At 40.9% G+C, this 16,517-nt stretch overlaps 1 protein-coding gene and 1 long non-coding RNA gene across 2 annotated transcripts; both read left to right on the top strand.

The window, feature by feature from the left end:
* Window positions 1–164: 164 nt before the first annotated feature.
* LOC104241323 (uncharacterized) lies at window positions 165–2,033 on the top strand. Its single transcript, XR_714688.2, has 3 exons — window positions 165–246; window positions 1,343–1,417; window positions 1,916–2,033. It is a non-coding gene; the product is annotated as an uncharacterized lncRNA (long non-coding RNA).
* A 9,707-nt stretch (window positions 2,034–11,740) lies between these two features.
* On the top strand, window positions 11,741–13,886 carry LOC138877286 (uncharacterized). Its single transcript, XM_070156882.1, has 6 exons — window positions 11,741–12,109; window positions 12,305–12,883; window positions 12,992–13,150; window positions 13,235–13,482; window positions 13,538–13,716; window positions 13,843–13,886. Exons 1-6 carry the CDS (start codon window positions 11,741–11,743, stop codon window positions 13,884–13,886), a joined length of 1,578 nt encoding a protein of 525 aa, XP_070012983.1.
* The last annotated feature ends 2,631 nt before the right edge of the window (window positions 13,887–16,517 follow it).

Below are 16,517 nucleotides of genomic sequence, written 5' to 3'. Positions count from 1 at the left end.
CAAAGTATTTGGGAAATTCTTTATACAATAACGAAAGTTGCATAACATCTCTATTTGTGTGGTTCGTAACAAAGAATTCAGTTAACATTTCTTTTCTAATCATCGGATTTCTTATAATTCTATCTATACTTTCAGAACTTTTAAAGGAAACAAATTATTATCCTTCTAAATGTAACTGAAGGTGATACACAGCTAGAGTCATTTCACTAATTGGGAAATTAAATAAATGCCAAGCATCTTTCGGAGGTGAAACTCATCTAGCCGATTGATATTCATTAATTTCGTTTATGTTTGTATCTGTATCACTGCTGTGTATATGAAATGCAATTTTATCATGTCCTTTACAAATATATTTGTAAATATATTTAACTACTTTGATATCAGAATAAACTTCTACATTCATATGGCAGTTATACTTGCATAACAAAAAAGGATTATATGGAACAACCCACGAATTGTCTAAAAACTGAGTTCTTATTTTTACAGATTCTCCAGTTTTTCTCCTTCTATATATTGGATAAGAATTTTTTCCTTTTGACGTTTTATCAGCAAAATCTCTTGGATATTTGAATTTGCAATTATCCTTCTTCATGCAAATATTTGTCGGAATTAACCTTCCACAGGGACCGCGCATCATATGTTGAGTAACAAGTGAATACAAATAACGATCTTTAATAGCATCAAGCAATTCCGCACAAACAAATTTATCATAAGATTATGGAGTCAATAATTTGTCTTCATCAACAAGTATTATAAGAAAATGAGCATGTGGAAGACCGCGTTTTTGGAATTCAATAGTGTACATAAATCCTGCAACTTTTCCAAAGATTTGTCTTTTCAATATATCTTTTTTTAGTTCTTCTATTTTTGCTCTGAATACTCTACTAACTAAATCAGGTCTATTTTATACCTCATCACTTGATCGTAGATGTTCTTTTATTTCCGGCCATGATGGATTACACATCATTGTTATAAACAAATCAGGTTTTCCAAAACACTATACCAATGCAATAGCATCCATATATCGTCAACGCATATCCCTTGGTCCACCTATAAATGTAACAGGGAGGAATGTTTTCTTTCCGATTTTAGAGGCTTCTCTTTCACCATATCTCAAAATGTCAAGAATTCCTTGCAGCACTTCAGTTCTAAATAAATCCTGATTAAATGTGAAAAAGACTAATCTTTGTGTTTCAAGCTTTATATATACGTCTACTATAAATTGTTGAAATATTCTTCCACAATGTACTACTTCGTTTGTTTCATTATCTCTTATTTGAATTTTGTAACAGTTATACTCTCGACAGGATATTGTATCTCTTTTTCGTTTTCCTTTTTGCAGCGATTCTACTTCCATGTCGAGAAATCCGTCAACTGAACACATATTTTCTGTGCTGGGCAGCTGCTCATGTTCACAGTGAGCTCTATTCCTTGTCAGATTATTCATGTGTGCAATTTTTTTATTCCACAATGCCATCCATTTTCACCATATGGAAACAATAAGGTATACTGCAAAGGATCATAACAGTCGTAGTAATAATTTACTAATTGAGCTCTATTACTATGGGTATAAATTCGTACATGTGGTGCAGAAATAGTATTTCCAGAATTTTCTTCCCATATTGCTGCAATCTCTGATGCACCGGGTAAGTTATATATTCGTTGGTCTAAGGCTGAGTCACATCTAAGTGAACTTCGGAACATTTAAGAGAGATCGTAGGAAAATAGTATGTGGATTGACTTTTAATATGCCCATCAACTTTTGCACTATCGATTCGTTAACTCTTGTTGAACAAGCCATTTTGCTGGCTAGTTCGTTTTCACGATCATAAAAGTATAATTGTAAATTCTTTGGTTTTTGTTAGAAGGAATCAAATCATCTATGTAATACCACATTTTCTTTTTGCTCTGAAAGTGAAGGGCCCTCTAGGAGAGATGGACATTACTTATCCACGAGAAGTAAAGCTTGAAAGGGAAGAGCAAAGTGTCCTAAGGGTCAGAAAGGCTGTAGAGACACGAAGGGCGAATCAAATGCACGGTTTATTCAGGTGGTTTTGCTGTTTATTTTCTTTGTTCTTTTTTATCTGTTGTCCAATTCCCTTCCTATTGCATTACTGATTCTAACTTATTATCCAGTTATCTCATGTAAATGGTTTGAATTTGCTTGATAAAAAGATGGTTTGAATTTCAATTATGGAACTATATCTATCACACGATTACTTCCACAGATCCATTACCAGAAATCTTCAAGGAGTTGGTCTAAGTTATAGCAGAATTGTTTTCAAAATTGTTGTGTAAGCTACACTTTATGTTGCTTTATCAAGAGCGAAAAGTTCAAACTGTGTTAAAATACTTATTCGCCCATCTACAGCCGACACTAATAATGATCATTCAACATATAATGTGGTTTATGACGAAATTATTCAGAAAGCTTTCTCGTAGGAAACCTCCATTGTGAGTGTAACATTTGAAGGTACTGCTATTGGTTGCTTACCAATTCTTGATTCCTTACATTCCACCGTCTTCCTCACTAAACCAACACTACTAACGCCAAACTTTGACACAGGAATCACATTCAAACCCCCAACAAATGAAGACCTTAAATAGCTGAAGTGAAACAAAAAATAAGATTAAGTTCATCAGACAACAATTGCAACTAATAATCCACCCTCAACCCCAATGACGGTAGCACATTAAATCTAAGATGCAAATACTGAAAAAGGAGAAAGTTCCAACTGGTACCCAACAGCAGAAGTAGTTAAATCTTAAGAGCCCTAAATTAAAATGAGAATGCATGACAAATAACCGCTGTAAGAGATTTGATGCAAACACCGGATGCGCGCATATTTTTTCCGTCTTTTTATAGGAGTCTTAAACTATATACAGTATTCAGCATTCCAAAATGTGTGGCCCGCACTTCCAAAAGTACCAGAACAACATCAGAGAGCCTAAATGCCCGGACTCGCTCAAAACTCACCCTGAAATACACCCGAGGCCTCCGGGACCTCAACCAAAAATAACATCAAGTCCTAAAACATCATACGAACTTGGTCGAGCCCTCAAATCACATCAAACAACAACAAAAACACAAATCGCACACCAATTCAAGCTTAATGAACTTGAAACTTCAAACTTCTACAACCGATGCCGAAACCGATCAAATCACGCCCGATTGATCCCAAAATTTGCACACAAGTCATATTTGACATTACAGAGCTACTCCAACTTCCGGAATCGAAATCCGACCCCGATATCAAAAGTCCACTCCCGGTAAATTTCCCAAAAATTCAACTTCCGCAATTTCAAGCCTAATTCAACTATGGACCTCCAAATCACAATCCTGACACGCTCCTAAGTCCAAAATCACTCAAAGGAGCTAATGGAACCGACAAAACTCCATTCCGGAGTCGTCTTTACGAAGTTCCAACTACGATCAAATTCCTAGAACTCAAGCTTCCGTTTTAGGGACTAAGTATCCCAAAACACTTCGATACCCAAAACAGAACCTCCCGGCAAGTCACATAAGCAGAAAAAATATGGAGAAAGCAGTAAATAGGGGATCGGGGCTAATATTCTCAAAACGACCGACAGGATCGTTATATCCCCCCCTCTTAAAACAATTGTTCGTCCTCGAACGAACATAGAGACATACCTGAAGTGGTGAAAAGACGAGGATAATGGCTGCACATATCATGCTCGGTCTCCCAAGTCGCGTCCTTAACCGGGTGACCACTCCACTGAACCTTCACTTAAGCAATGTTCTTTGACCTCGGCTTTCGAACCTGCCTATCCAAAATTGTCACCGGCTCCTCGACATAAGATAGATCTTTGTCTAACTAGACTGAGCTAAAATCCAACACATGAGACAGATCACCGTGGTACTTCCGGAGCATAGAAACATGGAATACCGGATGAACTCATGCTAAACTAGGAGGTAAAGCAAGCTCATAAGCTACCTCCCCAACTCGCCGCAACACTTCGAATGGACTAATAAACCTTGGGCTCAGTTTGCCTTTCTTTCCGAACCTCATGACACCCTTCATGGGCGAAACCCGGAGCAAGACCCACTCCCCAACTATGAATGAAACATCACGAACCTTCCGATCCGCATAAATCTTATGTCTAGACTGGGCTGTGCGAAGTCTATCCTGAATCACCTTAACCTTCTCCAAAGCATCCTGAACCAAGTCTGTACCAAGTAATCTAGCCTCGCCCAGCTCGAACCAACCCACTACAGACCGATACCGCGACCATATAGAGCCTCAAACAGTGCCATTTGAATGCTCGATTGATAGCTGCTGTTGTAGGAAAACTTCGCAAGTGGCAAGAACTAATCCCAAGAGCCTCCAAACTCCATCACACATGCACGGAGCATATCTTCCAGTATCTTAATAGTGCACTCAGAATGTCTGTCCGTCAAAGGGTAAAATGCTGTGCTCAACTCAACCCCAGTACCTAACTCATATTGTATGGCCTTCCAGAACCGCAATGTGAACTGCGTACCCCGATTAGAGATGATAGATACCAGCACACCATGAAGCCTAATAATCTCGCGGATATAAACTCGAGCCAGCTGCTTGGAGAAATAAGTAGTCATCACTAGAATAAAATGAGCCGACTTCGTCAACCTATCCACAATCACTCAAACTACATCAAACTTCCTCCGAGTCCGCGGGAGCCCTACAACGAAATGCATAGTGATCTGCTCTCATTTCCGCTCCGGAATCTCTAAATTCTAAAGCAATCCACCCGGCCGCTGATGCTCATACTTCACCTACTGGAAATTTAGACACCGAGCTACATATTCCACTATGTCCTTCATTCTCCGCCACCAATAATGCTGCCTCAAGTCCTGATACATCTTCGCGGCACCCGTATGAATGGAGTACCGCAAACTGTGAGCCTCCTGGAGAATCAACTCACGCAAATCGTCTACATTGGGCACACATAGCCTGCCCTGCATTCTCAATACACCATCCAATAGTGACCTCCTTAGAATCACCGTTTTGAAATGTGTCCTTAAGGACAAGTAGATGGGGGTCATCATACTAACTCTCCCTGATACGATCATAAAGAGAAGACTGGGAGACCACACAAGCCAAAACTCAACCCGGTTCAGAAATATCCAATCTAACAAACTAGTTGGCTAAGGCCTGAACATCCAATGCCAACGGCCTCTCTGCTGCTGATAGATAAGCTAAGCTCCCCAAACTCTCCGCCTTACGACTCAAGGCATCGGCCACCGTATTGGCCGTCTCGGGATGGTATAGAATAGTGATATCATAATCCTTAAGCAGCTCTAACCTCCTCCGTTGCCGCAAGTTAAGATCTTTCTACTTGAATAGATGCTGCAAACTCCGGTAATCGGTGTAGATCTTATAAGGGACACCGTACAAATACTGCCGCCAAATCTTCAAGGCATGAATAATAGCTGCTAACTCAAGGTCGTGGACATGATAGTTCTTTTCATGTGTCTTCAGTTGTCTAGACGCGTAGGCAATCACCCTACGGTCCTGCATGAACACTGTGCCGAGACCAACCTGTGACGCATCACAATATACAATATAAGACCACAAACCTGTAGGCAATACCAATACTGGGGCCATAGTCAAAGCTGCCTTGAGCTTTTGAAAGCTCTCCCCACATTCCTCTGTCCATCTGAACGGAGCTCCCTTTTGGGTCAGCCTGGTCATAGGTGTTGCAATAGATGAGAAACCCTCAACAAATAACGGTAATACCCTACCAAACCAAGGAAACTCTGGATCTCCATAGTTGAGGACAGTCTAGGCCAACTCTGCACTACCTCAACCTTCTTCGGATCCACCTTGATCCCCTCACTTGACACTACGTGACCCAAAAATGCTACTGAATCTAACCAGAACTCACACTTTGAGAATTTTGCATATATCTTCTTTTCTCTCAAGGTTTGAAGCACAGTCCTCAGATGCTGCTCATAATCCTCCCAACTCCGGGAGTACACCAGAATGTTGTCAATAAACACAATGACGAATGATTCAAGATAGGGCCAAAATACACTGTTCCTTCAAGCAATTCCTATAATTGTTCCTTTAACTCCTTCAACGCAAGAGGACCCATACGATATGGAGGAATAGAGATGGGCTGAGTGCCCGGCAACAAATCAATACCAAAGTCAATATCTCTGTTGAGCGGCATGCCCGGAAGATCAGTTAGAAATATATATGGGAAATCCCTCACTACTAGGACTGACTCAACTCTAGGGGTATCAATACTAACATCTCTCACAAAAGCTAGATACGTGTCACACCCCTTCTCAATCATTCGTTAAGCCTTTAAAAATGAAATAACTCTACTGGAAGTATAATCTAAGGTACCTCTCAACTCTAACCGCGGTAATCCTGGCATAGCTAGCATTACGGTCTTAGCGTGACACTCAAGAATAGCATAATAGGGCGACAACCAGTCCATGCCCAAAATAATATCAAAGTCTACCATACTGAGCAATAATAAATCGACTTTGGTCTCAAAACCACTAAGAACAACAAACACGACCGATACACACGATCCACAATAATGGAATCTCCCACAAATGTAGACACATAAACATGAGAACTCAATGAATCACGAGATACGCCCAAATACATGGAAAAATAAGATGACACATAAGAATAAGTGGAGCTTGGATCAAATAAAACCGATGCATCTCTATGACAAACCAGAACAATACCTATAATGACAGAGTCGGAAGCAACTGCCTCTGTACGAGTAGGAAGAGCATAATATCTGGCTTGGCCTCACCCTCTAGGGCGACCTCTACCTCCCCAATCTCCACCTCGAGCTGGCTGAGTAGGTTGAGTGGTAGCTGGTGTTGTAGAGCACGTGGTACTTGAGGAATCGGTGGAGGTGCACCCTTCCTAAGTCTGGGGAAATCCCTCACCATATGGAGAGTGTCGCCACACTATAAAAAAGCTCTCAGAGGGCGTGGCGGCTATGGCTGGTTTGAGCCAGGTCGACTGGACTGACTGCTGAAAGCACCCCGTGTAGGAGGTACACTAGATACTGGCAGTGCATAATAAGGCTCTGGGGCCTAGGAGTAGCCGGAATACCACTGGATGTTGGAAGTGCTAAATGAACAGGGTGACTCACATAGTCCCTACCATGGCAAACTACAGCTGGAGCACGAGTACTAGTATAGGAGCAAGACTCTCGAGACCTCTTAGCCTCCCTCTCCTCTCTCTCCCGAGCAAGCATGCCCTCCACTCTCCTAGCAAAATCCAAAACTTGCTGGTATGAAATATCCATCTACAACTCCCGGACCATGCTAATCCTAATGCTGGGATGGATCCCCTCGATAAACCGACGGACCTTCTCTCGAGCTATAGCAACCAAGGCTGGTTCATGCCTAGCCAAACCACTTAAACGAACAACATACTCTGACACAGTTATAGAACCCTGGCGCAACTACTCAAACTCTACGCTCCATGCATCTTTGAGACTCTATGGAACATACTCCCTCAAGAACTGAGTCCAAGTAAATGAAGTTGCCTCAGCCGGACTGTCAATTCATAAGCACGCCACCACTGATAGGCTGCTCCTCTAAGCTGGAACGCAGTGAAAGAAACCCTACTTGACTCTGCTACACCCATAGTATGGAGGATACGGTGGCACTCCTTATAAAAACCCCGGGCGTCCTCTATCGCCAAGCCACTAAAAGTAGGAGGGTGGTACTTCTTGTACCTCTCGAACTTGAGTTGCTCCTCATCAGAAGCCCTGCCCTACCCTCGGGTCGAATAAGGGCTACTGGTTGCACTGGTATAGCCTCTAGAACCTGATCGAATTGAACCCGCTACTTTGGGGTGTAGGCGGCGGGAGTCTGTGCTCCTCCCCCGGTCTGAGATGTGGCAGGAGCAAGTGGAATCAATCCTGCCTGAGCTAGAGTGCCGAACATGCTCAGGAACTGTGCAAGGGTCTCCTGAAGAGATGGTAGTAATAGGCATCTTAGGTGCCTGCGATCCGACTGGAGCTACTGGTGGCTCCTCTGTAGCAGCTCGTGTAGGTGCTCTGGCTAAACCACGTGGATGTCCTCAGCCTCTACCCCGGCTCCGGCCTCTCGCGGCTCTAGGAGGGGGTGCGGGTGCCTGGTCATCTGATCCAGCTGTACATGTCTTGCCATCTATGAGAGAATAAAAGACAGAAGTTTAGAATTTTGAAGTCAACAATTTCGCACAACAAGGGATCAAAAGAAAGGAAAATTTTCCTAACAGTTCCATAGCCTCCCGAAGATAAGTATAGACGTCTCTATACTGATCCGCGAGACGTTATTAAACCTGCTTGTGACTCAGAACGCCTATGAACTTAGAGCTTTGTTACCAACTTATCAGGACCCAATCCTCCCTACGTGAGATGTCGTGAAGGCACCTAGTCTCTACGACTAGGTAAGCCTAAAATTTGTGGAAATAACAAAAATTAAAGTAAAACTTTAATAACTAACTGCAATAGATAATTAATTAACTGACTAAAATGTCGCTCGGCATTTACAAAGACCAACATTCGAGTATACTTAGTATTTTTTTCGAATCCCGAAACATCATAAGTCACAAGCTACACAATAAAAACTAGTATCTCTATACACCAGAGTCTAAGAAAAAGTACGGAAGGGTAAATGACATAGGTGAATAAAGGTGGACTCTGAGGTATGCGGATGCAGTAGATATCCCTTGAAGTCTCCAACTGCCACTACTCACTAATGACGTGGCTAATAAGATGTACCTTGATCTGCACATAAAGTTATGTAGAAGACTAGTATGAGTACACCACAGAAGAGTAAGAGTAGCGGTACCCAGTAAGTTCCAAGCCTAACCTCGGTCAAGTAGTGACGAGGTCAGGTTAGGGCCCTACTGGTATATATATAAAATAAATAAAGTAGAAAAATATTGCAGTGTAATAAAAGACTGGAATTAAAAAAGAGGGAACCACAGCAAATAATAGTACAGTACACATGGATAAAATAGTAGGGGATCTCCCAAGATACCATCTCGTAGTCCTAAAAGTAAATATGCAAGAATATCTCCCGAGGTACCGCCTCGTAGTCTCAAAAGTAATGTGCATGGGGGATCTCCCGAGGTACCGCCTCGTAGTCCCAAAAGTAAATATGCAGGGTGATCTCCCGAGGTACTGCCTCGTAGTCCCAAAAATAAATATGCAGGGGGATCTCCCGAGGTTTCACATCGTAGCCCCAAAAGTAAATATGCAGGGGGATCTCCCGAGGTACCGCCTCGTAGTCCCAAAAGTAAATATGCAGGTGAATCTCCTGAGGTACCGCCTTGTAGTCCCAAAAATAAATATGCAGGGGGATCTTCGAGATACCGCCTCGTAGTCCCAAAAGTAAATGTGTAAGGGGATCTCCCATGGTACCACCTCATAGTACCAAAAGTAAATGTGTAAGGGGATCTCTCGAGCTACCACCTCGTAGTCCCAAAAGTAAATATGCAAGGGGATCTCCCGAGGTACTGCCTCGTAGTCCCAAAAGTAAACACACAGCTCAAACCGATAAATACAATAATTAACAACAAAAGTTCTCGAATTAAGACAGATACAAATCAAGGAAAATAGGGAATCAACTAGGCATTCTGCACAGAGTTCAAATAAGCAGTCAAAGCACGTAGACATGTGATATTAGACTAAACAGTATAACTAAACATGCTGGTATAACTCAAATAAGATGAAAATAGGTTACTACTCTGTAAAATCGAATTTTTACAAAAAAAATAGCCCGTGTATGCACTCGTCACCTCGCGTACACAATGCTCACATAACACAACAATACCAAATCCTAAGGGGATTTCCCCCACAAAAGGTTAGGCAAGCCACTTACCTCGAACCAAACTCAATCAATCAGTAAGAATGCCTTTTCCACGATTTCTGTCTCCGAATGGCCCAAATCTAGCCACAAACAATTCGATACAATCAACACGAGCTAAAGGAATCAATTCCATAAGAAAAAAACTAAGATTTAAGTCAAAAGTCTACACAAAATTCGGGCCCCAAGCCCACGTCTTGGAATCGGATAAAAGTCACGAAATATGAACACACATTCACTCACGAGTCTAGTCATACCAAAATTAGCCAATTTTGATTACAACTCGACCTTCAAATCCCCAATTTATAATTTATGAAGTTTCTACAATTTTTCTCAAATTTCAATCTCAACGTGCTAATTAAATGATAAAATCAGTGATATAATCATATATATTAACTAAATCTGAGTTAGAATCACTTACCCCGATAATTTTCTTGAAAACCCCACAAAAAATTATCACAAACCGAGCTCCCAAAGTCCAAAATGTGAAATAATACCCATATATAGTACCAAAGCTGCCTTCCAAAGTGTTGATCGTACATTTTCAAGTGCGGTCGCACATCCCAGGTCCTGCGGACGCGATCCAAATTGTGCGGCCGCACTTTAGCAAATTCTGCCCAACTAGGATTTAGTAAAATGACCATAACTTTATGTACAAATGTCCAAATGATAATTTTTTACCTTTCTGGAAACTAGATACGAAGAGCTACAACTTTTATTTGTGAATCATCTCCAAATTTGATGGGTTTTCAATGTCTTTGCCTAATGCTTCTTATGTTTTGATGATCTAACAAACTTGTTGTAAAGAACCAGATAGAGAAACTGGCCCACATGGTGTACATTTCAACTAACCTGGTCCAAGTCTAAAAATCAGCAAATAAATGAATGACCACAGGGAGGAACACAACAAGGACCTGGTGACCTTGTCCCTTAGGGTTCTCTGACACAAGTACAAGTCAGTGACTATCCACAATCATTATAAAAAGGAACACAACAGGGACCTAGTCCCTTAGGGTTCTCTAACTGAAGTACAGGTCAATTGTACAGCTGGAACATAGCAGCAGAAAGTGACCATCTCGTCACTGTTACAGAAGAGGAACACAACTAGGACCTGGTCCGATATTGTTCTCTGACAAAAGTACAAGTCGACTATCCTGCTGGAATGCAACTGCATAGAAGTGGTTGTGCAGACAGTACATCAGTCACTTATCATTGGGAAAAAGCATGTACTAAGAATTGACACCACTATCTATTGTGATGTCTTTTGTGATATAACAACCTAGTGCAAGACACAACATCCTTTATGTACTCAGTGATATTCTCTCAAGCATAACAGTGTTTATCCGGCATTGAAGTCACTGGTGTGTCAAGAACAAGAAGACAACTCCACTAAGGATCAGTCTGTTATTGAGTTTATGTATATCCGTAGTTGAGTCGTAATCTTGTCATTTTTTATTTATTGTATTTCCTAGTATGCTTTCTTAGAAACTTTGTCTTAGGAAAAAACCAAAAATCCGTAAACTTCCGAGTTTATGTTGTGACTAGGAATAGTCATAAATTTAAAGCCTTTGTAACTATGAGAGTTATAAAGTGGCTTGTGGTGAGAGCATCACAAGTTAGTTGAAGTCTTTGTAATAGGGTTATTGCAAAGTGGCTTGTAATCGGGAGATTGCAAGTTAGTGAAGTTAAAAGTCTACAAGAGTAGGTCGTGGTTTTTTGAACCCCTTGTGTGGGATTTTTCCACGTAAAAATTCCTTGTCTTCTTTACTTCCAGTTTTCAGAAGCTTCTTAGCATTATCATATAGAGGACCGGGTACTCTACAGTTTGGTGGACTTATATAAACTAACAATTGGTATCAGAGCAGGTTCTTTCTAAAAGGTTAACACCTAGAAAAGATCTCAATGGCTGCTCCACCCAACTTTGAGGAAGGACAATCAACCTACAGACCTCCCATATTCAATGGTCAGTACTATGGCTGGTACAAGACCCGCATGCATGATTTTATGATGGCAGAAGATTCAGAACTGTGGGACATAATTTATGATGGTCCACATATCCCCATGAAGAAGCTTGAAGAAACAGGACCAATGGTGCCGAAAGGCAGAAAAGAGTACAGCGACATTGATAGAAAAGCTATAGAAAAGAACTATCGTGCCAAGAAAATCTTGATGTGTGGCATAGGACCTGATGAGTACAATAGAGTCTCAGCTTGTGACACTGCCAAAGAAATATGGGAAGCATTGCAAACAGCACACGAAGGAACTACTCAGGTCAAACAGTCCAAGATTGACATGCTCACCACGGAATATGAGCTCTTTAGGATGAAGGATGATGAGTCTATACAATATATGCACACAAGATTTACCTCCATCATAAATGAGCTTCATTCACTTGGAGATGTCATTTCTAGAAACAAGCTTGTAAGGAAAATCCTTAGTGTTCTACCTGGTTCTTGGGAAAGTAAGGTAAATGCCATAACTAAAGCTAAAGATCTACAAACTCTGAACATGGATGAGTTTATTGGTAATCTGAAGACATACGAGATGAAAAGAAAGAAAGACAGTGAAAGAAGAGAGCCTAAGAAGGAAAAGAACCTGGTACTCAAAGCTGAAAGCAGTGAATCAAGTGATGAAGATAGTGACATGGCCTATCTTACTAAGAGATTTCAAAAGATGGTTCGAAGAAATCGGGGTATACCAAAATGGGGCAGTTCAAGTAAAGCAAGGAACAACGATCTCTGTCACAGATGTGGAAAGCCAGGGCATTTCATCAAAGACTGCCCACTCACGAAACGGGATCAATACAAGCAAAATCCTGACAAAGCAGCAAAAAGGAACCTGGTTCCAGACAAACGATTCAATCGAAAAAGTGCTGCGGACAATATTGTTAAGCAGGCTCTTGCTGCTTGGGGAGACTCCTCTAGTGAATCCAAAAGGGAACCAAATGCAGAAAACAGTTCCGATCTGGCAGTGGAAACTGAAGCAATGAAGTATGATTCACTATTCATGTTGATGGCTCAGTCTGATGATGATGAAGAAGATGAGGTAAACTTCAGGAATGTTTAGAGAAATCTGAAATCCTACTCTTCTAAGAAGCTAAGGTTGTTAGCTAATGTCCTAATTGATGTCTATTATAGCCTTGTTAATGATAAGGAGGTCTTGACCATAGAACCAGGAGAGGCCGAACAATGTAGAAATGATCTGGTGGTCTGTGTAGTGGACCTAAATGAGACCATAGCTAATCTAGAAAAAGAAAAGGATGCCTTGAATGAAAGAATAACTAGCATGGAAAATGAGAGAGACGACTTGATGGTAGTAGTTGTTGACCTAAAAGAAACAATAGAGGGTCTTAGCAATGAGAAACACTCCCTAGAATGAAAAATTGCAACTAATGAGGAAGAGAGGGATAACCTTTTAGTGATATGCACCGATCTAGAGGAAACCATTGAGGAACTCAATAGGGAACATAGGAATGTGAGTCTTGGGAAAGGGAAGGAAGTAGCTAGTAAGTCACACATCATGCTTGAAAAGGAATTAGCTGTTGTGAAAACTAGCCTATGTAGTGAACTCGAGAAGAATCAACAACTTCAAGCTGAATTGGAGAAAGTAAGAATTGATCTTGAGAAATCCCTGAAGTGGACCTGGTCCTCAGATGCTGTCACTGCCATGTATCTTAACAATAGTGGAAACAAGCATCAGGTTCCAAAGGGAGAAAACTCCTTACAACCCTCACAGCAAATACGTCACTGTACCTGATAACTGGCTATGTACCCACTGTGGGAACAATGGGCATTTTAAAGAAAATTGCCAGGCTAGGGTTCAGTCTGCTCAGAAAAACAAAGTGTTTACTGATAAAGTGACTACTAACAAGGGACCAGGTACCACTCGCAAGAAGCGGATGTTGCCTGCATGGACTAGGAAAGCCATCATTCATCCTTTCTATCATAGCAAGGGACCCAAACTAGTTTGGGTTCCTAAATCTAACCCTTGATTTGCATGTGTAGGGAGCAGTGAGAGGAAGCAGACTACGATGGACTATGGACTATGAATGCTTAAAGCACGTGACTAAAAACATCATGAATTTCCTCTCACTGAAAGCCTTGCTTGAAGGGAATGTATCCTTAAAAAGGAAGTAGAGGGTACATTCTCGGCGAATGTAAAGTTGGAAAGGTTTTTTGGCACTCAGGTGGGAATCTGTACTATGTGAATGGACTAAAAGTACAGTTACCAATCTGATAACTTGCCAAATGGTCTCAGTAGACAAAGGAAATAGAACACCCACTCTGTTAACTATGAATCTCCATAAGTCGGTGGTATGAGATGGGTGAAGTCGGAACCTTGGCATGAAAGATTGGTGAATGCAAGCTTCTCACCTCCGAATAAATTAACTCAGAAGGACCTGGTGCGTGGTCTGCCAAACTCAAGAGTCATATGGACACGGTTCACAAAACAAAGAAGGAGACTATCGAGGTGTTAATGGTTCTTGTCAAGAAGATTCAAGTGAAAGCAAAAAGGATGGGGGTCATGCACAATTTCTCTACACCAAGGACTCCACAGCAAAATGGTATTGATGAAAGAAAGAACGGAACTGGAAGATGTGGCATGGACAATGCTCACCGACTATGGAATCGCCAATAAATTCTGGGCAAAAGCAGTAAATGATGCTTTCTACTTAGTGAACATGTTGTCACACCTCCTTTTTGCGCGCCCGCCCCGAAGGGTTAAATGCGCGAGGGGAGTTTTTCTAATTTAAGTGACAATATTCGAAATGGGACTATTTATTTAATTCAGAGTCGCCACTTGGGAAAGGTTTGACTTTTGGTGTCCCAAGTCACCGGTTTATCTTGAATCCCAAATCAAGGAAATTTTTGACTTTTCCAAATGAAGTCTGCGAACCAGAAATTCTAAGTAAGGAATTCTGTTGACCCGAGGGAAGGTGTTAGGAACCCTCGAATCCCGTGGTTCTAGCACGGTCGCTTAAATTGTTATAATGGCTAAATATCTGATTTAAATACATGTTGTGACTTATGTGCTTTTATTAAGTTTAAACCGCTTTTATTATTATCATTTATTTTTTATAGAATTGCAACGTCGTGAAAATGCATCTCGAACCACGTCACAATCAATGCACCCGTAGTTGTTAACACATTTCGACTCCGTTGAGATTTGAATTTGGGTCACATAAATGCGCACCCGAATTTAAGAATGTAATTTAATTAAGTCGCGCCTAAAAAGTCTAACGCGTTATTATCTTTGGGGAAGGCAGTGGAATTCACTAAACAGTCCATCCCAAATTCTAAGTATTTATTATGACCAATTATTGAGGGCCCCGCAATTTGCCTTTTTATTCGGCGAGGCTCGTCTCATTATTTTAGAAGGGTACCCTACAATGACTACGTCTTTACTACATTTATCTTTAAAGAAAAGGATGATGCCGAATTTTGCTGGTTGGCCGATTCTGGATTCTTGTTTAATTATCTGATTGGTTGTTTATGAGGTGGGAATCGCCTCATGACTTACTTCAAAGAGTGAATACGTTGTTAATTTGCTTAAGGGAGATTGCAAGCAAGACGAATAACATATACTAAACTTACACTAAACGGCCTTCAAGTTTGAATTTAAACTAGCTTATTTGGGCTTGATTAATGGAATCGACTATTTATTAGAAAACTGCTATTAATTAGATTCAAACTGCCTAGTGGAATTCGGATGTGAAGGAATTAAGTTGAATAGTTTAAAACTAATGTTGCATCTGTCCAGGTTAACAGCAATCCATCTTATACGTGCAGAACATAACTAAGAATGAAGTGTAGTTTTTGGTGTACCAATTACTCGTACACTCCACGAATTACGTAATCACATCACACACACAATTAAACAAGGTAAACCATTGTAAGTTAAGATAATTAAACAGACCCAGTTTTAAATACAAAACTACCTGCTTTATCTTCCTATCGAGTTACAATCTGAAGATTTGCGCGAATTTACTAACACTTTATAAGACTATGGGTGCAGTACCAAAGGACTAAAAATTCTTCGCGTCTTTCATTTCAGATCATTGCTATTGTTACATCAATATGAGATTCGAAAATGTGTACCTGGATGCTGAAATGCAAAGAAGAAAATAGAAGCAGCAAGTTAGCAACAAACTCAGATGACAGCAGTGATCACAAATAAAGCAACGAGCAGCAGCAGTAGCAACAAATAACAGCAGAACAATCCCAATGCAAGGGTGCAACTATGACCAAGGGAAAGAGTAGCAAAATGACAGCAAGAAGCAGTGGAGTAGAATCAGAGCTCAGACAGACCAAATCCAGAAATAAACCAATGAAACACACAACCAGTAACCTCAGTTGGGACTTGGAGAAATCAGTATTGAATAAACAGGTCGAAACAAGTGAAATCAAAACAACAAATGGGAAGAACAGTTTCTGATTTTGTCAGTGTGTTTTCTATCTCTCCCCTCTATCTATCTGTCTGTGTTCCTTATGTGTGTCTGTGTGTGTGTATCTCTCAATGTGTATCCCTGTATAGGCCTCTCTCCTTTTTTTTGTCTTTCCAGTCTCCCTCTCTATTATAGCCTAGTACCAGGCCCTTTACAGTCTGTAAAACCTATTCAGATCCCCTCCCATGTGGCCTACTGCCTTTCCAGTTTCCACTCAATTATTTAAAGTAAAAC

Source organism: Nicotiana sylvestris, chromosome 9, assembly GCF_000393655.2.
Source record: "Nicotiana sylvestris chromosome 9, ASM39365v2, whole genome shotgun sequence".
Classification (NCBI taxonomy): Eukaryota; Viridiplantae; Streptophyta; class Magnoliopsida; order Solanales; family Solanaceae; genus Nicotiana; species Nicotiana sylvestris.
Note: the sequence above shows the minus strand (reverse complement) of the source record. Positions and strands in the feature narration are given on the sequence as shown.

Bases quoted from the DNA above. Each gene is read 5' to 3' on its own strand.
- LOC138877286 (XM_070156882.1), top strand. From the start codon at position 11,741: ATGGCTGCTCCACCCAACTTTGAGGAAGGACAATCAACCTACAGACCT. The intron at 12,884-12,991 runs GTAAACTTCAGG...GTTAATGATAAG, and splicing joins ATGATGATGAAGAAGATGAG to GAGGTCTTGACCATAGAACC. The intron at 13,717-13,842 runs GTACCACTCGCA...TTGCATGTGTAG, and splicing joins GACTACTAACAAGGGACCAG to GGAGCAGTGAGAGGAAGCAG.